General features: G+C 37.6%; 1 protein-coding gene across 1 annotated transcript in view; it reads left to right on the forward strand.

The window, feature by feature from the left end:
- Positions 1-371: 371 nt before the first annotated feature.
- Positions 372-22,860, forward strand: part of LGSN (lengsin, lens protein with glutamine synthetase domain) — a 31,390-nt gene continuing 8,901 nt past the window's right edge. The window contains exons 1-3 of the mRNA XM_068968439.1: positions 372-449; positions 6,374-6,503; positions 17,419-17,592. Coding sequence (XP_068824540.1) covers positions 372-449; positions 6,374-6,503; positions 17,419-17,592 — 382 coding nt within the window. The remainder of the gene's footprint in view (positions 450-6,373; positions 6,504-17,418; positions 17,593-22,860) is intronic.

Here is a 22,860-nt window from a genome sequence, read left to right on the forward strand (position 1 = left end):
AACAGTATTATACTTAAGAGACCCTCCATCCTCCAGTGGATACCGCAGCCATGCAGTATCACATAGGAAGACCAGGTGTGTCTTCTTTAAGCCCTGGGAATCAAATCTATCCCAGATTTTCAGAATACAGTTCAAAGGAGTGAGGCTGGAATTGTTAGCTCCCATCTGTAAGAGAGAAAAAAAAGCAACCAGTGCCATCTTTCTACTGGAGGCGTCCTTCCCTGCTCTAGATGGGAGTGTAGACAGACTTTACACCAAAAGCTTTTCTTTCCTGGTCGGACTTAGTCTGTCCCTTACTGACAAAGGCGTCCTACTCGTCCCTCCCTATTCTACCACCAAGAAGGGGTGGGGATGCACCAGGGGTAGACCTGATGGCATCTCAAACTGACGTCCAGCTCTTCACCATTAAAACCTTGCTTGCCTCTGATGCTACCCGGGGTGCAATCAAAGTAACCATCCAGAATGCTTCCCAAGCTAAGACTACTGGGGGAAACATTTGTCACCTGAGTGCCTGTGCACGACCCTGAGTATATTCTTGACCACAGTAAGACTGACACAAACATAAAACTGAGATGTTCCTTCCAAGCATCACCACACCAGTATAAGAGCCTCCTCTGGTCCATTAAGAGCCAGTGTTACCAAAGGGAAAAAAACCATTGTAGTTCCAATCTGAGTAACCTTTAACCTCAGAGATGTTCTTGGAGCCAGAGCTCCATCTAGCTTCCAAATTTTCGATTCCTAGTGAGGCTAGGTACTTCCTGACTACCAATCCAAGTTTGGGACCTAAGTCACAGTACACAGTAACAGCTTAGATTGTCAGCTACACCTGTAACGCCAGCTACTTGATAAACATTTCCATACAGGTTGATAAGCAGCTGCTGACAAGAATCCCTTGAAGGTCTCCCAAGCCTCTAAACTTCTCTAACTGTCTTACTGTTTCCCTGGGGCCCTTAGACCTCTTCTTAATCTATCCACTGAAGAGTTAATATCTGGTCCTTCAGTTCAGTTCAGTTGCTCAGTCATGTTCGACTCTTTGCGACCCCATGAATCACAGCACGCCAGGCCTCCCTGTCCATCACAATCTCCCGGAGTTCACTCAGATTCACGTCCATCCAGTCAGTGATGCCATCCAGCCATCTCATCCTCTGTCATCCCCCTCTCCTCCTGCCCTCAATCCCTCCCAGCATCAAAGTCTTTTTCAATGAGTCAACTCTTCACATGAGGTGGGCAAAGTACTGGAGTTTCACCTTTAGTATCATTCCTTCCAAAGAACACCCAGGGCTGATCTCCTTCAGAATGGTCTGGTTGGATCTCCCTGCAGTCCAAGGGACGCTCAAGAGTTTTCTCCAACACCACAGTTCAAAAGCATCAATTCTTTGGCACTCAGCCTTCTTCACAGTCCAACTCTCACATCCATACATGACCACAGGAAAAACCATAGCCTTGACTAGACGGACCTTAGTCAGCAAAGTAATGTCCCTGCTTTTGAATATGCTATCTAGGTTGGTCATAGCTTTTCTTCCAAGGAGTCAGGGACCCTCTAAAACCCTGCCTTGACTTCCCAGCACCCCAGTAATTATTCTGGGGCATTCTGACTGAAAGTATTCATTAAGGATACATTAAGCACCATGTGCTCTTAAGCCAATTGCCTGGGTTTGAATCCTATCTCTATCATCTAGTAGTTGTGTGATTTGGGGCTAATTAATCTTTATTTGACTCAGTTTTACTCATCTCTAAAATGGAGATGATAATGTATCTATCTTGGGAAGTTGTTTGAGACTAAATGCAGAGCATTTAGAAGAGCCTGACACATAGTAAGTAAAATAAAATTGTTATTTTTATTATTTATGCATGTTAAATCACTTCAATCATGCTTGACTCTTTGCAAGCCTATAGACTGTAGCTCACCAGGTTCCTGTGTCCATGGGATTCTCATAGAGTGAGAATTGGAGTGGGTTGCCGTGACCCGCTCCAGGGAATCTTCCTGACCCAAGGACTGAACCTGCATCTCCTGCCGCTCCTGCATTGCAGACAGGTTCTTTACCACTGAGGCATCAGGGAAGCCCTTTATTGCCTGTATTAATGGATAAATATCTTAATTATCATCTCTCAGTAGTGTATTAGCCACCACTGTTGAGGAAAAACTAGGTGATTCCTATTACTATCATTGTGCCCAGAATGTCTAGTACTGTTGCATATTCTGAACATCATTCCAGTGTTTTTTGAGATCAGCATGTATGGGACTTAAGAACTTTTCTTCTTTACCACCTACTTTATACTTTAAATTGATTGCCAACATTTAAAAAAATCACAAAAGTTCTAGTAAAAATCCAGATTTCTGGTATTCCTTGGAAATTTATAAAACTGGCATCACTGGGGCCATATTTTGTGATGGCAACTCTTGACCAGAGCCACATATTGGCTCCTTCTTTGGACTGATGTCAACTCGGGTGTTCACCATCCAACCCACTGCATCTCTTTATTCCTTGTGTAGCACTGAGTCTGCTATCTCAGAATTAGAATAGCCTAAGTCTATCACTTTCTTTACAACTTGGAAGTCTTCAATTTCCATAACAACACTTTATTGCCTATACTAGATTGTAATATTCTTCAGAAAAAGACCATGTTTTATTTATTTTTACATCTTTGATTTTGCCTTACCCATAGTCCTCATTGTTTGGACTGGTGAAATTTAAGCCAATGGTGACTTAAGATGATTTTAATCTTTATTCAGGAAAAAGTTATTAAAACACAATATAATTGTAAAAGAATATGTAACTGAGCAAGTTGAGTGGACAAATTTTTACGAATCACACAGATAATCTTATAAAATAGAAGTGGAATTTCATCCAGTTTGACTGTCTGCTATGGTGATGTAGGAAGCTTCCCCAAGCTTTAATCATGGTGACTCTGTTTATGCATTGTCAAAATGTAGGTAATAATAAATGTTCCCTGAAAGTTGTTTTATTTAATTAGATGTAAAATATTTATTTTTTGATTATGAAAATACTTGTTAATATACTTGCAGGGTACAATTGTAGCAGTGTTTACATGAAAATGCCAAGGTTCCAGAGGACTTGTACTTAGTAGAAAAGACAAAATTAGGGCTCAAATCACATGAATCTTGCCTAGCAGAGTTTTTACTGAAACATCATTCACATTGTAACTAAATGTAGTAGGAGATAAAAGAGAATAAAAATACTTTATTAGAGGTGTGGTAAACCTGGGATCCACAAAATTTGTCTAAGCTATTATAGAAATGATAATTTTAGTATATAAGAGAAAATCAAAGGACTGAATTAAATGTATTCTTCATTTAAAAAAAAAAAGAGAGAGCATTTATTTTAGAGTCCAGAGGTGTTATTGGTGAAATTCTCATGTTAGGAACTGGATAAATCGTCCTTGTTTTTCTCTTAATAAATTCCCACTTTTAGTCTGGTTTATATAAAGGTAGGTTAATATTACTAATATAAACTTTCTCTGGACTTCAGTCTCTGGCATTTAAGAAGCAGGTTGGCATTTTGGAAACCAGAAGACCTGTCTGTACTCTCTACTTGCAATTCACTTCCATTCCTTTGGACATTTTTCAGGGTCTCACTTTTCTCATTTATAAGGTGGAGATTCTGCCTCCCTGAAGGTTTTGCTGAGGACATGTGCCTGACAGAGTGCTCAATTTTAGCACATTGTTATTTAGTATAATTAGAATTTGAAACTGAAAGAAATCTTAAGGTTTGTTTCATTTGATTCCCTCAATCTGTATGTGAGAGGATCCCTAATGGATCAAACTAGTTGGTGATGGACAAGGAGGCCTCGCATGCTGCGATTCATGGGGTCACAAAGAGTCGGACACGACTGAGTGACTGAACTGAACTGATGTTAGCCTACTCAGTTTCCTTTGATACTTATGTAAGTAGCCTAGTAAGTAAGTAAATAAGTGTTAGTCGCTCAGTTGTGCCAGACTATTTGCGACCCCATGTACTGCAGCTTACCAGTCTCCTGTGTCCATGAGATTTTCTAGGCAAGGATATTGGGGTGGGTTGCCATTTCCTTCTCCAGGGTATTTTCCAAGCCAGGGATCAAAGCTGGGTCTCCTACACTGCAGGCAGATTACCAACTGAGCTAAAAAGGAAGCCCCCTTTGTATGTAATTTTCTAAATAAGACTTCTCTGAAATAACCAGAGATATGAATATATAATAACATTTACCAAAATTATAATTATCTAATGTATATTTCTGGCAATGCAACTTTAGAAGTGGTGAATACATACAATAAGACAAGTATATTACATCAGAATCTTATCCAAAGTCTGTAGGGAAAATTTGCACAAATATTTGTATAAAATTATAAACTACTAGGAAAAAAAAAGACTATACCTAATAATAAATAGCACATAATTCAATATAAGATTATCTTCAGTGAAAAACCACAATTTTCTAAAATGTGAAACTTTAAAATCACATGCTTTATCCTATGAAGCATATCTTTTTTAAAACATAACAATGATAACAATATATCATAACTACACTTAGACACAAAAAGTTAAATTCATTTTTCCTGTTTTAACATTTAGAGATTAATTTATATAATTGACAATGGTAAAGATGTTCACCAGCAACAACTCTAGACATATATTTGTAACTTGCCTTCAGATATGGAAACTTCAGAAATGGCTCTTCATTCTCTTCAAGAGAAAATGGCTCAAAACATTTTAGAATATAAATTTTTGACCCTGACATTCTCTCCTCAAACCACAATGAGGAGTTTGTTAAAAAAAAAAAAAGTAAAATAGAAGTGTTATCATAATTCTCTCCAGATTTATCCAAGTTGTTGCAAATGGAAAAACTTCATTTTTATGGCTGATAATATTCCATTGGGTATATATGCCGTTTTATCCTTAGTGAAATAAGTTGGATCAAGACAAGTACTATATACTTTCTCTTACATGGGAATTTGTAAAAAAATGAACAAATACAGCAAAACAGAAACAGAATCACAGATACAGAGAACAACCTACCAAAGTGGAGAGAAGTGGGGAGGGATGGGTGAAATACTAGTAAATGATTAAGTGGTACAAACTACTAAATAAGCTACAAGGATATGATCTGCAGCACAAGAAATATAGTCAATATTTTATAACTTTGTATGGATTATGTGCTATAAAAATATTGAATGTTGTACACCTGAACCTAACATAATATTGTAAGTAAATTATACTTCATTTAAAAAAATATAACAATTGACTTGGTAGAACTAATAACACCTGAACAAAATTTAACATGGCAGAATCTGTAGTTGGTACATTATAATGTGTATAAAGTATCTAGCCTTCTACATAAAAATGATTGATTCTTTTAGAAATTACTTCAGTGAATTAAAAATAAAGTGGATAATTGAAAAAGTCAACATCAACTTTTAAGTTTTAAAATATACTTATTTAGCTGTATGATGCAGGGAACTCAGACCTGGTGCTCTGTAAGGAGCTAAAGGGGTGGGATGGGATGGGAAGTGGGAAGGAAGCTCAAGAGGGAAGGGGACATATGTATGCCTATGGCTGACTCATGTTTATGTATGGCAGAAACTAACACAATATTGTAAAGCAATTATCCTCCAATTAAAAATAGAGTAAAAAAGAAAAAGATATACTCTTATTTATTTCAGCTGAGTCCCAAGACAGTAGGGGTGATTCTGTCTGCTGATGAGGCAGAGACATCAAAGCTCTTCAGCCCTGCCTCAGTGTCCAGCTCCCTATGGAGAATAGCCCTTGACAACTCTGTCAAAGGATCCTGTCAAAGATTATAACTAGGGTGTTGAAGTTAGATTATTTTGTTTTAAAACGTTTTTCTGTAGGCTTTTCCAAGCTATAAAACACTTTGAGCATGACATTGTTTTACATATATAAAACAGTCACAAAATAGCATTGTACAAAAGCATGTGCTTTTTCAAAGCATTCAATAAATATTGATGCCATTAGGATGAGGGTAAGAAGAGAATGCTTTGGTTCAAAAACATTAGAGATTCTAAAAAGAGAGAAAAATTATAAAAGAGAGGTTTTTTAGCTAAAATGGGTTTGGTGAAATTACTTAAGGAAAAAAATATAATTTGAAATATCCCAGAGTAAAAAATAATGATAGACAATCTTGATTCGTCGAGCAAAACTTTCATTTATGTCATGATATTTTCTGTACCAAATATAAAGAAGATAAAGAAAATCCATCTTGTCAGCACAATGTTGAGCAACTTAATTTTGAATTATTCAAGTAGATGTGGAAACAACAAAATTTACCTTGTTGTAAAAGTCTCTATAGTCACTTTTATATTTGGCTATCCAATCATTTTTTCCCTTTATGACTTTTTGTTTATTGATTATTTTAGGACACAAGAGATGAAGATAATGAAACTAAGGCCAGCAGTATGAGTAAATTGATGGGGACAAGAGAGAAAGTCACTAAACTACATATTTTTTCAACTGAAGTAGGAGAAATGGATATATCCAACTCAAAAGGTATCTTGCCATTATAATTCCTCAAGAATATGTTATCAAAGACAATCTCTATCTGGTCTCTTTTTCATAAAGCATTTTTCTTTTTTTTAGAGGAAGTAATAAATTAAATAAAACTTACTCCTACATAGGCAACATAAAGGATGAACATATATGTTTACAATATAAATATATAAAATGATAAATATATATATATATATATATATATATATATTTAGAATTTAAAGGGAGATAGAACTAAGATAGTAGTAGGGGAAAGAGAGAACCGAAGGAACATATGAGTAAAAAGAGAGCATATTTCTGCTCTGAGAATGAGTGCAAAGATCACTACTGAGGCAAGCCACAATAAAGGAGTGGCTCATGTTTTCATACCACATTTTGGAATTCCGACTAGACTCCAGTGAATTTGAAACAGCATTGAACCTAGGAGCTAGTTTGGACAGCACTCTCAATTCAGGAACAGTAGTGTTCTAAGGCAGGGGCAGTAAGAACGGTCAGTGCATAGCAACAATAAAATGCAGTCAGACTTTTGTAGAGTTTATTACTCTTTTAAAATTCTTTACAGACAATGCATCTCCATATGGCTTGCAACTCGGATGAACTACCCCCATGGCCCCTTATTTGATATGTCACTGCCTAGAAATAAATTATTTTCTTAAGTATTCCTCTTCATATCATATTGAAAGACAGTTGAAAACAATTTCAACATGTTTTAACACTTTTCTTACTTTTTTTAAAATTGTAAATACAGTTGATTTACAATATTGTGTTAGTTTCAGGCATATAAAAGTGTGATTATACAGAGTGAAGTAAGCCAGAAAGAAAAACACCAATACAGTACACTAACACATATATATGGAATTTATAAAGATGGCAATGATGACCCTGTATGTGAGACAGCAAAAGAGACACACATGTGTAGAGCGGACTTTTGGACTCTGAGGGAGAGGGAGAGGGCGGGATGATTTGGGAGAATGGCATTGAAACCTGTACACTATCATGTAAGAAACGAATCGCCAGTCTATGTCCGATGCAGGATACAGGATGCTTGGGGCTGGTGCACGGGGATGACCCAGAGAGATGTTATGGGGAGGGAGGTGGGAGGGGGGTTCATGTTTGGGAACACATGTACACCCGTGGTGGATTCATGTCAATGTATGGCAAAACCAATACAGTATTGTAAAGTAAAATAAAGTAAAAATAAAAATTTTTTTAAAAATGTGATTCAGTTATATACAGTTTTTCTAATTATTTTCCATTATAGTTTATTACAAGATATTGAATATTGTTCCCTTTGTTATGTAGTAAGTCGTTGTTGCTTACATGTTTTATATATAGTGATATGTGTCTATCTGGAGAAGGAAATGACAACTCACTCCAGTATTCTTGCCTGGAGAATCCCATGGCCAGAGGAGCCTGCAAGGCTATAGTCCATGGGATTGCAAAGAGACGGACACAACTGAAGAGACTTAACACACATATATGTGTTTGTTAATCCCTTACTCTTATTTTATTTTCCCTTCCCACTCTTCCTTTCCCTTTTGGTAGCCAAAAGTTTGTTTCTGTGAATACCATAAATCTGCTACAGAAAATATAATTCTGTTTGTGTTTTATATATAGATTCATCTTATTTTTTTTTAGATTCCACATATAAGTGATATATATTTGTCTTTGTCTGATTTACTTCACTCAGTAGGATGAACCCTAGGTCCATACATGTTTCCGCAGATAGCAATATTTATTTATTTATTTATTTATTTATTTATTCAGCTGAGTAATAATTCATTGTGTGTGTGTGTGTGTGTGTGTGTATCCATATATGTGTATATATATATATTTCGGAGAAGGCAATGGCAACCCACTCCAGTACTCTTGCCTAGAAAAATCCCATGGACGGCAGAGCCTGGTGGGCTGCAGTCCATGGGGTCGTGAAGAGTCGGACACAACTGGACGACTTCACTTTCACATTTCACTTTGATGCATTGGAGAAGGAAATGGCAACCCACTCCAGTGTTCTTGCCTGGAGAATCCCAGGGACAAAGCAGCCTGGTGAGCTTCCATCTATAGTGTCACACAGAATTGGACACGACTGAAGTGATTTAGCAGCAGCAGCAGCGCTTGTATATGTATGTATGTATGTGTATATATATATATATATATATATATATATATATATATACACATATATATATATGGTTCGTGCAAAAGTAGTCGCGGTTTTGCCAGTGTTGAACTTTGCTGCTTGATGTTAGAACACATTCTTAAATATATGTGGTTATGTTATACATTATTTTAATGCACTTTTTTTTGCTAATGACATTACTTGTTATGTATTTTATATTCATTTTAGACTATGGAAATGATGTTACACAAAAAGCAAATTCAAGAGATTTTCTTATTCAAGTGCAAAATGGGTCATAAAGCAGCAGAAACAACTTGCAGCATCAACTCATTTTGTCCAGAAACTGCAAATGAACGTATTGTGCAGTAGTGGTTCAAGTAGTTTTACAAAGGAGATGAGAGCCTTGAAGATGAGGGGCATAGTGGCCAGTCATCTGAACTTGACAACAGTGAATTTTAAGAAATCATGGAAGCTGATCCTCTTACAACTAGACAAGAATTTGTCAAAGAACTCAAGTTTGACCATTTGCTTCATTCAGGATTTGAAGCAAATTGAAAAGGTGGAAAAGCTCAATAAGTGAGCTGACTGAAAATGAAAACAAATCGTCTTTTGAAGTGTCCTCTTCTCTTCTTCTACGCAATGACAATGAATCATTTCTCGATCAGATTGTGATGTGAGGTGAAAAGTGGATTTTATATGACAGCCAGTGATGACCAGGTCAGTGACTGGATGGAGAAGAAGCTCCAGTGCACTTCCCAAAGCAAAACTCACAGCAAAAAATGTGCTGCTGGTCTGACCCACTACAGCTTAATGAATCCTGGCAAAATCATTATATCTGAGAAGTGTGCTCAGCAAATCGATGAGATGCACCAAAAGTTGCAACTCCTGGTTGCACTGGTCAACAGAAAGGCCCCAATTCTTCTCCATGCCAACACCCTAATGCACATCACATAACCACTGCTTCAAAAGTTGGATGAATTGGGGTACGAAGTTTTGCCTCATCCACCATATTCACCTTACCTCTTGCCAACTGACTACTACTTCTTCAAGCATCTCAACAACTTTTTGAAGGTAAAATGCTTCCACAATCCGTAAGAAGCAGAAAATGCTTTCCAAGAATTCATTGAATCCCAAAGCGTGGTCTTTTGCACTACAGGAATAAACAAACTTATTTCTCATTCACAAAAATGTGTTGATTGCAATGGTTCCTATTTTGATTAATAAAGATGTGTTTGAGTTTAGTTATAATGATTTAAAATTTGTGGTCCAGACCCACAGTTACATTTGTACCAACCTACTAATATTCCAGTAATACCTTCCAGAGACACTTGAAGGGCACAGAAAAAACTTTGTGTGCATCAGGACCCAGGGACAGGAGCAGTAACCACAAGAGACTGAACCAGGCCTGCCCATGAGTGTTTGAAGGTCTCCTTCAGAGGCATGGGTCAGCAGTGGCCTGCTGTGGGGACACAGGCACTGGCTTCAGGAGTCCTGGGAGGAGTGGCGTATGGCATAAGTCCTCTTGGAGGAGGTTGCCACTAGCCCCACCATAGAGCCACCAGGTGGGCGATCCACAAATTGCAGAAAAATATCAAAGAAGCTCTCACACTGTTGCAAAAGTTCTAGGCCCCACCGCAGACTTCCTAACCTGGGAATCCAGCAAAAGGCTAAGAATACCAAGGAAATCTGATGTGAAGGTCAGCAGGATTTGATTACAGAACTTCCACAGGACTGAAGAAACAGAGACTATTGGAGAGTACAAACAAAACCTTGTGTGCACCAGGACCTAAGAGAAAAGAGTAATGAATCTACAAGAGATTGAGCCAAACTTGCCTGTGAGTGTTTGGGAGTCTCCAGTGGAGGTGTGGGTTGACAGTGGCCTGCTTCAGGGTCACATACACTGGCAGCAGTATTCCTGGGAGGCACAGTGTGCTGGCATAAGTCTTTTGGTCAGATCAAACTACAGGAAGAGGACAACCCCATCAATAAGCAGAAAATTGGATTAATGATTCACTGAACATTGCCTGCCAGAACAAGTCCCTCTGCCTACCAAAACAAGACCCAGTTTTTGCCACAGCCAGTCTTCTCATCAAGAAGCTTCTAAAAGCCTCTTATCCTCATCCATGAGAGTACAGAGAGAATGAAAACCACAGTCAGAAAACTAACCAAAATGATCATATGCATCACAGATTTGTGTAACTCAATGAAACTATGAGCTATGCCATGCAAGGCCACCTAAGATGAATGGGTCAAAATGGAGAGTTCTGACAAAATGTGGTCCCCTGGAGAAGGGAATGGTGAACCTCTTCAGCATTCTTGCTTTGAGAATCCCATGAATACTATGAAAAGGCAAAAAGATATGACACAAAAGATATGAAAGGTGTCAGTAGGTGTCCAATATGCTACTGGAGAAGAGCAGGGAAATAGCTCCATAAGGAATAGAGGCTGAGCCAAACCAGGCAACAACAATGTCCAGTTGTGAATATATCTGACGGTGAAAGTAAAGTCTGATGCTGTAGAAAGCAATGTTGCAAGGAACCTGGAATGTTAGGTCCACGAATCAAGGAAAATTGGAAGTAGTCATACAGAAGATAGCAAGAGTGAATCAAAATTTTAGAAATCAGTGAACTAAAATGTATGGGAATTGGCAAATTTAATTCAGATGACCAATACATCTACTACTGTGGGTAAGAATCACTTAGAAGAAATGGAAAAATCCTCACAGTCAACAAAAGATCCAAAATGCAGTAATTGGGTGCAATCTCAAAAATGACAGAATGATCTCAGTTCATTTCCAAGGCAGACCATTCAATATCACAGTAATCCAAGTCTATGCTTCAACCAATGATGTTGAAGTGCAATGGTTCTTGGAGACCTACAAGACCTTCTAGAACAAACACCAAAAAAAGATGTCCTTTTCATCATAGGGGATTGAAATGCAAATGTAGGAAGTCAAGATATACCTGAAGTAATAGGCAAGTTTGGCCTTGGAGTAAAAAATGAAGCAGATCAAAGGCTAACAGAGTTTTGTCAAGAAAATGCAGTGGTCATGGCAAACACTTTCTTCAAAAAACACGAGGGATGACTACACATGGACATCACCAGATGGTCAATACTGAAATCAGATTGATTATATTCTTTGCAGCCAAAGATGGAGAAGCTCTACACAATCAGCAAAATAAGACTGGGAGCAAACTGTAGCTCAGATCATGAACTCCTTATTGCCAAATTCAGACTTAAATTGAAACAGTAGGGAAACCACCTACTTAGGTCAATCAGATATGACCTAAATCAAATTCCTTATGATTATACAGTTGAAGTGACATATGGATTCAAGGGATTAGATCAGGTAAACAGAGTGCCAGAAGAACTATGGATGGAGGCTTGTAACATTGTATAGGAGATGGTGATCAAAACCATTCCCAAGAAAAAGAAATGACACAAGAGAAAATTGTTTTCTGAGGAGGGCTTACAAATAGCTGAGGAAAGGAAAGAAACAAAATGCAAAAGAGAAAAGAAGGATATATCCACTTGAATGCAGAATTTCAAAGAATAACAAGAAGATATTAAAAAGCCTTTTAAACTGAACAATGCAGAGAAATAAAGGAAAAACAATAGAATGCAAAAGACTAGAGATTGCTCAAGAAAATCTAGAGCTACCAATGGAACATTTCATGCAAAGATGGGCACAATAAAGGACAGAAATTATATGGACATAATGTAAGTAGAAGATATTAAAAAGAAGTGGCAAGAATACACAGAATTATACCAAAAAGTTCTCAATGACCCAGATAACCATGATGGTGTGATCACTCATCTAGAGCCAGACATCCTGGAGTGCAAAGTCAAGTGGGTCTTAGGAAGCATCACTATGAACAAAGTTAGTGGAGTCGGAGTTGATCACATTGCTGAGCTATTTCAAATCCTAATAATGATGCTATGAAAGTGCTGCATTCAGTATGCCTGCAAATTTGGAAAACTCAGCAGTGGAAACCAGACTGGAAGAGATCAGTTTTCATTCCAATCCCAAAGAAGGGCAATGCCAAAGAATATTCAAACTACTGTGCCATTATACTCGTTTCACGTGCTAGCAAGGTAAAGCTCAAAATCGTTCAAGTTAGGCTTCAACAGTACGTGAATTGAGAACTTCCATATATATAAGATGGATTTAGAAAAGGCAGAGGAACCAGAGATCAAATTGCCAACATACTTCAGATCACAGAAAAATCAAGAGAAGTTAAAAAAAAAAAAAAAACATCTATTTCTGCTTCAGTGAATATGTCAAAGCCTTTGACTGTGTGGGTCACACCAAGCTGTGGAAAATTTTTTTTTAATTAGAATACCAGACCTCCTTACTTGTCTCCTGAGAAGCCTGTATTCAGGTCAAGAAGCAACAATTAGAATGAGATATGGAATCATGGACTGGTTCAAAATTGGGAAAGGATTCTGTCAAGGTTGTATATTGTCAGTTTGCTTATTTAACATATGCAGAGTACATCATGCAATATAATGGGCTGGATAAATCTCAAACTGGAATCAAGATTGCTGGAAGAAATACCAATAACGTCAGATATGCAGGTGATACCACCCTTATGGCAGATAGTGAAGAAGAAGTGAAGAGCCTCTTGACAAAGGTGAAAGAGGAGAAGGAAAAAGCTGGCCTAAAACTCACCATTCAAAAAGCTCAGATCATAGCATCTAGTCCCATCACTGCATGGCAAATAGAGGGGGTAAAAGTGGAAAAGTGACAGACTTTATTTTCTTGGGCTCCAATCTCACTACAGATGGTGACTGGGGCCATGAAATTAAAAGATATTTGCTCCTTGGAAGAAAAGCTATGACAAACCTAGACACTGGGTTAAAAAGCAGAGGCATCACTCTGGTAGCAAAGGTCAAGTATGGATGTGATATTTGGACCATAAAGAAGGCTGAGCACCAAAGTATTTAAGCTTTCAAGCTGTGTTGCTGGAGAAGATTCTTGAGAGTCCTTTGGGAAGCAAGGAGATTAAACCAGTCAATCCTAAAGGAAATAAACCCTGAATATTCATTAGAAGGACTGATGCTGAAACTGAAGCTCCAATACTTTGGCCGCTTGATGCGAAGATCTGACTCACTGGAAAAGACCATGATGCTGGGAAAGATTTAGGGCAGGAGAAGGGGGTGACAGAGAGTCAGATGCCTAGATGGCATCATTGGACATGAATTTGAGGAAACTCCACGAGATAGTAAAGGACAGATAAGCCTGGAGTGCTGCAGTCCATGGGATTACAAAGAGTTGCGACTGAGCGACTGAACAACAGCAACAAATATTCCACTGTATCTATCCCACTCCAGTATTCTTGCCTGCAAACACTCATGAACAGAAGAACCTTGTTGATATGGTCCATGGGGTCCCAAAAGAGTCAGATATGATTTAGTGACTAAACAACAAAACAAAGCTTCGGGGGTTTCCCTTGTGGCTCAGTGGTAAAGAATCCACCTGCCAGTGCAGGAGACACAGGCTTGATCTCTCAGTTGGGAAGATCCCCTGGGGAAGAAAGTGGAAACCAATTCATTCCAGTATTCTCACCTGGGAAATCCCAGGGAGAGATGAACCTGGCAGGCTACAGTCCAGGGGGTTAAAAAAGAGTTGGACATGACTTTGCAACTAAGAAACAAACAACAACATATACCACACTTTCTTAAGCTAGTCATACATTAAGGGCATTTGTGTTGTTTCCATGACTCAGTTCAGTTCAGTTAAGTCACTCAGTTGTGTCCAACTCTTTGCGACTCCATGGACTGCAGCACACAAGGCCTCCCTGTCCATCACCAACTCCCAGAGTTCACTCAAACTCATGTCCATCCAGTCGGTGATGCCATCCAGCCATCTCATCCTCTGTCATCCCCTTCTCCCCCCACCTTCAATCTTTCCCAGGATCAGGGTCTTTTCAAATGAGTCAGTTCTTCACATCGTGTGGTGAAAGTATTGAAGTTTCAGCTTCAGTATCAGTCCTTCCAATTAATATTCAGGATTGATTTCCTTTAGGATAGACTTATTGGATCTCCTTGCAGTCCAAGAGACTCTCAAGAGTCTTCTCCAACACCACAGTTTAAAAGCTTTCTTTATAGTCCAACTCTCATATACATACAAGACTACTGGAAAAACCATAGCTTTGACTAGACAGACCTTGATTGGCAAAGCAATGTCTGCTTTTTAATATGCAGTCTAGGTTGGTCATACATTTTATTCCAAGGAACAATTGTCTTTTAATTTCATGGCTGCAGTCACCATCTGCAGTGATTTTGGAGCTCCCCAAAATAAAGTATCTCACTGTTTCCACATGTATTTGCCATGAAGTGATGGGATCAGATGTCACGATCTTACTTTTATTAATGCTGAGTTTTAAACTAACATTTTCACTTTCCTCTTTCACTTTTGTCAAGAGGCTCTTTAGTTCTTCTTCACTTTCTGCCATAAGGGTGGTGTTATCTGCATATCCGAGGTTATTGATATTTTTCCCGGCAATCTTGACTCTAGCTTGTGCTTCACACAGCCTAGTATTTCTAATGAGGTACTCTGCATATAAATTAAATAACCAGGTGACAATATACAGCCTTGACGTACTCCTTTCCCAACCTGGAACCAGTCTGTTGTTCCATGCTTCCTGACCTGCATACAGACTTCTCAAGAGGCAGGTCAGGTGATCTGGTATTCCCATCACTTTTAGAATTTTCCAGAGTTTGTTTTGGTCCAAACAGTCAAAGGATTCGGCATAGTCAACAGAGCAGAAATAGATGTTTCCTGGAACTCTCTTGCTGTTCAATGATCCAACGGATGTTGGCAATTTGATCTCTGGTTTCTCTGCCTTTTCTAAAACCAGCTTGAACATCTTGAAGTTCACAGTTCACATACTGTTAAAGCATGACTCAAAGAATTTTGAGCATTACTGCTAGCGTGTGAGATGAGTGCAACTGTGTGGTAGTTTGAGCATTCTTTGGCATTGCCTTTCTTTGGGATTGGAATGAAAACTGACCTTTTCCAGTCCTGTGGCCACTGCTGAGTTTTCCAAATTTGCTGGAATATTGAGTGGAGCACTTTCACAGCATCATATTTCAGCATTTGAAATAACACAACTGGAATTCCATCACCTCCACCAGCTTTGTTCATAGTGATGCTTTCTAAAGCCCACTTGACTTCACATTCCAGGATATCCACCTCTAGATCAGCGATCACACCATTGTGATTATCTGGGTCATGAAGATCTTTTTTGTATAGTCTTTCTGTGTATTCTTGCCACCTCTTCTTAATATCTTCTGCTTCTGTTAGGTTCATACAATTTCTGTCCTTTATTATGCCCATCTTTGCATGAAATTTTCCCTTGGTATCTCTAATTTTCTTGAAGAGATCTCTAGACTTTCCCATTCTATTGTTGTTCTCTATTTCTTTGCACTGATTGCTGAGGAAGGTTTTCTTATCTCTCCTTGCTATTCTTTGAAACTCTGCATTTAGATGGGTATATCTTTTCTTTTCTCTTTTGCCTTAGCTTCTCTTCTATTCACAGCTATTTGTAAGGTTTCCTTAGACAACCATTTTGCCTTTTTGCATTTCTTTTCCTTGTCTAGACTGTTGTAAATAGTTCTGTTATGAACACTGTGGTACACGCATCCTTTCAAATTAAAACTTTCGTCTTTTCTGACTATGTGACCAGGAGTGTGATTGTTGGATCTTATGGTAGCTCTATTTTTAATTTTTTAAGGAGCTTCCATATAGTTTTCCAATAATGGCTGCACCCATTTTCCCATCCATTATTTTCCCACCAACAGTATAAGAGATTCCACACTCTATCAAATATTTATTTGTAGAAATTTTGGTGATAGACATTCTGACTGCTGTGATATGATACCTCAGTGTGTTTTTGATTTGCCATAATTGGTGATTATAATCATAATTGGTGATGTTAAGCATCTTTTCATTTGCCTGTTGGCCATGTGGATGTCCCTCTGGAGACATGTCTACTTCATTTTGCACAAATGCCCATACTACTCAAAGTAATCTTCAGATTTAATCAGAACCTTATCAAATTATCCAGGAAATTTTTCACAGAACCAGAACAAACAACTCTAAAATTTATATGGAACCACAAAAGACTCAGTCTTGCCAAAGTCCTGAGGAAAATGTACAAGCTGGAGGTCTAATCCTTTAAGATTTCAGACAATATTGCAGAGCTACAGTAATCAAAACATCATGGTATGGGCACAAAAACAGGCAAACAGATCAATGGAACAGAATAGAGAGTCTAGAAAGAAATCCACATACCTAAGGTCAATTAATCTTTGTCAAAGGAGGCAAACCTATATAATGGAAGGAAAAAAAAAGTCTCTTCAGCAATTGGTGTTGAGAAAGCTGAACAGCTGGATATAAATCAATGAAATTAGAACACTCCCTCACACCATACACAAAAACAAACTCAAAATGGTTTAAAGCCCTAAATATAACATGACACAATAAAACACCTAGAAGACATAAATTGTGACAATATTTTCTTACATCAGTCAATATTTTCTTTAGAGCAAAGCAAAAGAAATAAAAACAAAAATAAACAAATGGTATTTATAAATTTAAAAGCTTTTGCACAGCAAAGGAAACCATCAACAAAACACAAAAGACAATCTATGGAATGGGAGGAAATATTTGCAATGACATGACCAACACAGGACTAATATCAAAAATATTTATACAACTCAATATCAAGAAAACAACCTAATCAAAAATGGGCAGAAGGTCTTAACACTTTTTTTTGTTTGTTTCTACAGAAAAAATAGAAACCTCAGAGTGTGCCACAAACAAACCAGTCATGGCGCCTGGCTATCCTGAATCTCATTTGACACCAGATGACAAGGACTCCAAAGATCAGCCAGTAGTGATAAAACCATTGCCCCTTCCAACATTAATCAATGCTCCTGGTGGTGAATTTCACCCAAACTCCAGTGATACTGGTAAGGACTATGGAACAAACTCTTTTATGGATGTAGCCACTAATCTCAAATTTGTATCTGAGTTAATGATAATATGATGTTGGATGTTATCTTGGGAGTCAGAATACTTGCAATTTATACACCTATCACTTTATAAAAATGCTTTAGGTTTCTTTGCCCAGTAGGCTGCTCACCTGAAAAATGAAGAGTTGCAATGGATGATCTCTCAAGTCTTTTCTAAAAGTGAAAATCTGTTATTCTATTTTTTTTTTCTTTTTTAGATTCTATTCCCATGCAGGTCATTGTAGATTATTGAATAGAGTTTCCTGTGCTACACAATAGGTTCACTGGTTATCTGTTTTATATATAGTAGAGAAGGCAATGGCACCCCACTCCAGTATCTTTGCCTGGAAAATCCCATGGGCGGAGGAGCCTGGTAGGCTGCAGTCCATGGAGTCGCTGAGTCGGACACGACTGACCAACTTCCCTTTCACTTTCCACTTTCATGCACTGGAGAAGGAAATGGCAACCCACTCCAGTGTTTTTGCCTGGAGAATCCCAGGGACGGGGGACCTTTGTGGGCTGCAGTCTATGGGGTCACACAGAGTCGGACACGACTGAAGTGACTTGGCAGCAACAGCAGCAGCAGTGCATATATGTCAATCCCAGTCTCCCAAGTTACCCATCCCCCATTCCCTGCTTAATATCCCTGTTTATTTTCTATATCTGTGACTCAACTTATGTTTTGTTAATAGGATCATTTTTACCATTTTTAAAAATTTCTCATATAAGCAATATAATACGATATTTGTTTTTGTCTGACTTACTTCACTCAGTATGACAATTTTTAGTTCATCCATGTTGCTACAAATGGCATTATTGTATTCTTTTTTATAGCTGAATAATTATCATTGTATATATGTGCCACCTCTTTACCAATTCCTCCATGAATGGACATTTAGTATTGCAAGTAGTGCTGCAATGAACCTTGGGGGTGCATGTATCCTTTTGAATTATGTTTTTTTCTGGATATATGCTCAAGAGTGGGACTATTGGATTATATGGTAGCTCTGTTTTCAGTCTTTAGGGAATTTCCATAGTGTTCTTCATAGTGGCTATACCAATTTACATTCCTACCAACAGTATAGAAGGATTCTCTTTTCTCCATACCCTCTCCAGCATTAATGTTTGTAGGTTTTTTGAAGATGGCCATTTTAATTGGTGTGAGGTGATACCTTATTTTAGTTTTGATTTGCATTTGTCTAATAATTAGTGATATTGACCATATTTTCATGTGCCTCTTGGCCATCTATATGTCTTCTTTGAAGAAATGTCTATTTAGATCTACTTATTATGTGATTAAGTTGTTTGTTTTTATATTGAGCTGCATGTGCTTTTTGCATATTTTGGAGATTTGTCCCTTGTTGGTTGCTTCATTTGCAGATATCTTCTCCCATCCAGTGAGTTGTCTTTTCTTTTTGCTTATGGTTTTCTTTAGTGTGCAACAGTTTTTAAGTTTAATTGTCTCATTTGTTTATTTTTGTTTTAATTTTTATTACTCTTGGAGGTGTATCAAAAAAAGATAATGCTATGTCAGAGAGTGTTCTGCCTATGCTTTTCTCTAAGAGTTTTTTTCAATGTAGTTCTGAAAATCCTAGCCACAGCAATCAGAGAGGAAAAAGAATGCAAATTGGAAAAGAAGTAAAAATATCAGTTTTTGCTGAAAACATAATACTATACTAAGAAAATCCTAAAGATGAAACTATTAAAATTCATGAGTGAATTCAGTAAAATTGAAAGATACAAAATTAATACACAGAAACCTCTCTCATTTCTACCCATTAACAATGAAAAATCAGAGAAAGAATTAAGGAAACAATACAATTTACCATCACATCAAAGGGAATAAAATACCTTTGAATAAACTTACCTACAGAGACAAAATACCTGTACTCTGAAAACTATAATATACTTATGACAGAAATTGAAGATGACACAACAGATAGAAAGATATAACATGTTCTTGGATTGGAAGAATCAATATTGTCAAAATGACTACTGAAGCCAATCTTCAGATCCAAAGCAATCCCTATCAAATTACCAACAGCATTTTCACAGAATTAGAATGAAAATTTTCACAATTTGTATGGACACACAAAAGACTCCAAATGGCCAAGGACAATCTTGAGAAAGAAAAAGAGATTCTTCCAAACTCTGTTCCCTGACTTCAGACTATAGTGTTGTATTTGTTTAGTCACTATGTCTTGTCTGACTTGTTTGCAACCCTATGGACTGTAGCCAGCCAGGATCCTGTATCCATGGGATTTCCCAGGCAAGAATACTGGAGTGAGTTGCCATTTCCTTCTTTATGGGATCTTCTTAATCCAAGGATCGAACCCATGTCTCCTGCATTGGCAGGCAGATTCTTTACCACTGAGCCACCAGGGAAGCCCTCAGACATAGTACAAAGCTACAAATAAAAATAGTATGTTACTGTCACAAAAACAGAAATATAGATCAATGCAACTGGATAAAAAGCCTAGAGATAAACCCACATACCTATGGTCATTTAATCTGTGAAAAAGGAGGCAAGATTATACAATGGAGAAAAGACAGACTCTTCAGTAAGGGGTGCTGAGAAAGTTGTACAGCTACATGTAAAAGAATGAAATTAGAACCCTACACACACACACACAAAAAAAAAACTCTAAATTGATTAAAGACCTAAAATTAAGGTCAGATACTGGAAATTCTGCTATTATAAATTCTTGGGTTATCAACAATAATATAGCTATTTTGGCTTATGAGTGAATTGGTCAAAAAATTGGGATCCTTGAGATAGACACTAATTTAAAATAGTTTAAAAGCTATTTATTCCACATGGGAATTCATAATGAAAAGACTGAAGAAAAAAAGGTTTGGAAAAGTAAAAATATATCAGGGTGTGAGGTTAGAAGTACAGTGTCTACCAGCTGTTCACATTTCTGACACCAGTTTCAAAATGAGATGTTCCTTAATTTTTTTGTGTGTGTGATTGGCTACAAGAATTCAGAACTCATGGAAAGCTATTATGCTCAAGATTATGGTTTTTTTACAGTGAAAAAAATATGCAGATTAAAGTCAATCAATGGAAAAGATTCATGATAAACTGTCCAAGGAATTTTAGCTCCCATTTGTTCTCTCCTAATGAAGACATGGGCAGCACTATTCTCTTGGCAATGACTTGCAACAAAGTAATTGAAGTATTGCAACCAGGGACAGTTATCTGAGTTTTGGTGTGCCCAGTTTTTATTGGAGCTCCACGGTTAACTCCACAGTCAGCTCCAAACAGCTGATCTCAGTCTCCAGGCCCACTGGGGTCAAGTTGATACCACGTGACTCAATAATAAATGACATTGCTGGACTTTCTACTTTGGCCACAGACCAAAGACATCCTGTCCTCATCAGACAGGACATCCTAAGGGATTATATATTACCCATCAGGGCTAAGTGTAAAGGCCAGAGCTATTTTGGGGCAAGGTAAAATTCTCTATTACATACAAAGCCTAAGAATGACAGAGGCAAAGTGTGAACACTATCAAGACTCCATATATGTTAGTTTTCTGTTGTCTATGAACAAATTTATCTTTTTAAAAGAATGCAATTCATTATATCACAGTTATGTACACTAGAAGTTTGGGCTGGCACAGTTGATTTCTCTACTTCAAGTATGGCAAAGCCAAAGTCAAGGTGTTATCCATCTCAGATTTTAGCCAGAGACTCTAAGAAGCAATACACTTCCAAGACCATTTAGATTGTTGGGAGAACACTGTTCTTTGCAGTCACTGGACTGAGATTCCTGGTTCCTTTTTGCCTGCCAACTGGTGTGGCTCTTAGCTCCTGGAAGCCTCTGGTTCTTTATCTCTGAGCCAGTTTTGTCTCAGATCCTTCTCACATTTGGAATTTCTCTAAACTCTTTTTCTTCCACACATCTTTTCTGCCTACAGCTGAATAAATTTCTCTCCTTTTAAGGGTTCACCTGAACAATCTAAGACAATATCCCTGTTTTAAAGTCCATAACCTTAATTACATATGCAAAGACCCATTTCCCCTGTAGTTTAACATATTCTGTAAGTTCCAGGGTTTAGCGTATCAACATCTTGGGAAAAATTCATATAATCTATCATCTCTATAATTCTCTGTGGCTTCATTAATTTCTCCATGAAGCAAAGAACATGAGCACCAACAGTCTCTAAGCATCAATGTCTATTATATTAATGTAAATACCACAGAGGCCAGGCAGATAATGCTGATGAATGAGATGGGCTGGTGAGAATGTAGTGAGTGCAGGCTATGAGGAAACTAGAGCAGAGGATGACAAACTATGGCCAGATGCAAGCTCAGTTTACTGACCACTTTCAGTAAATAAACTTGTATTTTCTATGTCTCATTTTAGTCTATAATGACATAGATGACATGTCAACCAACACAGACTGCATGGTTTACAAAGCTGCAAATATTTACTATATACCCATTTACAGAAAACATTTGCCAACCCATGAATTAGAAGCTGCATACATACCCCATCTGAAGGCCACCCCAGAGTCCCAGCCAATGGTTGTGGTGGAGAAATGTTCACCCAGTGTTCCAAATTGTTCTCTTTCTTCAAGGGAAGCTTGAGCTCAAGATTTTTATATGAAATTTTCTAATATGTATGTCAAATAATTTTTTAAAGTTTCCAAAATCCTAGGAAGGCTAATAAGAAAACATCTGGTGGTCTCATTAACTCTTCCACAGTTTGTGGCTTTTGTTTTATGTAGTTTCAGCCATAAGAGAGAAATGGAATTTAGACTCAGTATCTGAGGAGAGAACTGTGTCATGAGCTCTCTTTGCACCAATCAACTATGACAAGGGGTGTAAATACAATTATTGATGGACTCAGTTTGGTTAATTCAGAATCTTCTGCTTTGGCCCAGAGATAGATTTTTTTATAGGCCCTAAGCATGAGAAAGTTCACAACTCCAAACAAACCACCAATAAATAATTTCAAAATAAATATTAAAGTCAATCCTTAAAATAAATGTAAGGAATTTCAACATGATATTTTCTTCTCTGTAATAACTACTTTGAACTTATTAAAACCTGTATTTTTTTCAAGAAGCAATTCCCCCAACTCTGACTTTTTATTGTTTTTGTCCTGGTTTTTATGCCAGGTTATCCAAAATTTCCTCTATAAAAGAACAATGATTTAATTTATTAATTCTCTGAGAAGAAGAGAAAGGAAAACACCACCCAGGGGCC

Source organism: Capricornis sumatraensis, chromosome 3 (genome assembly GCF_032405125.1).
Source record: "Capricornis sumatraensis isolate serow.1 chromosome 3, serow.2, whole genome shotgun sequence".
Taxonomy (NCBI): Eukaryota; Metazoa; Chordata; class Mammalia; order Artiodactyla; family Bovidae; genus Capricornis; species Capricornis sumatraensis.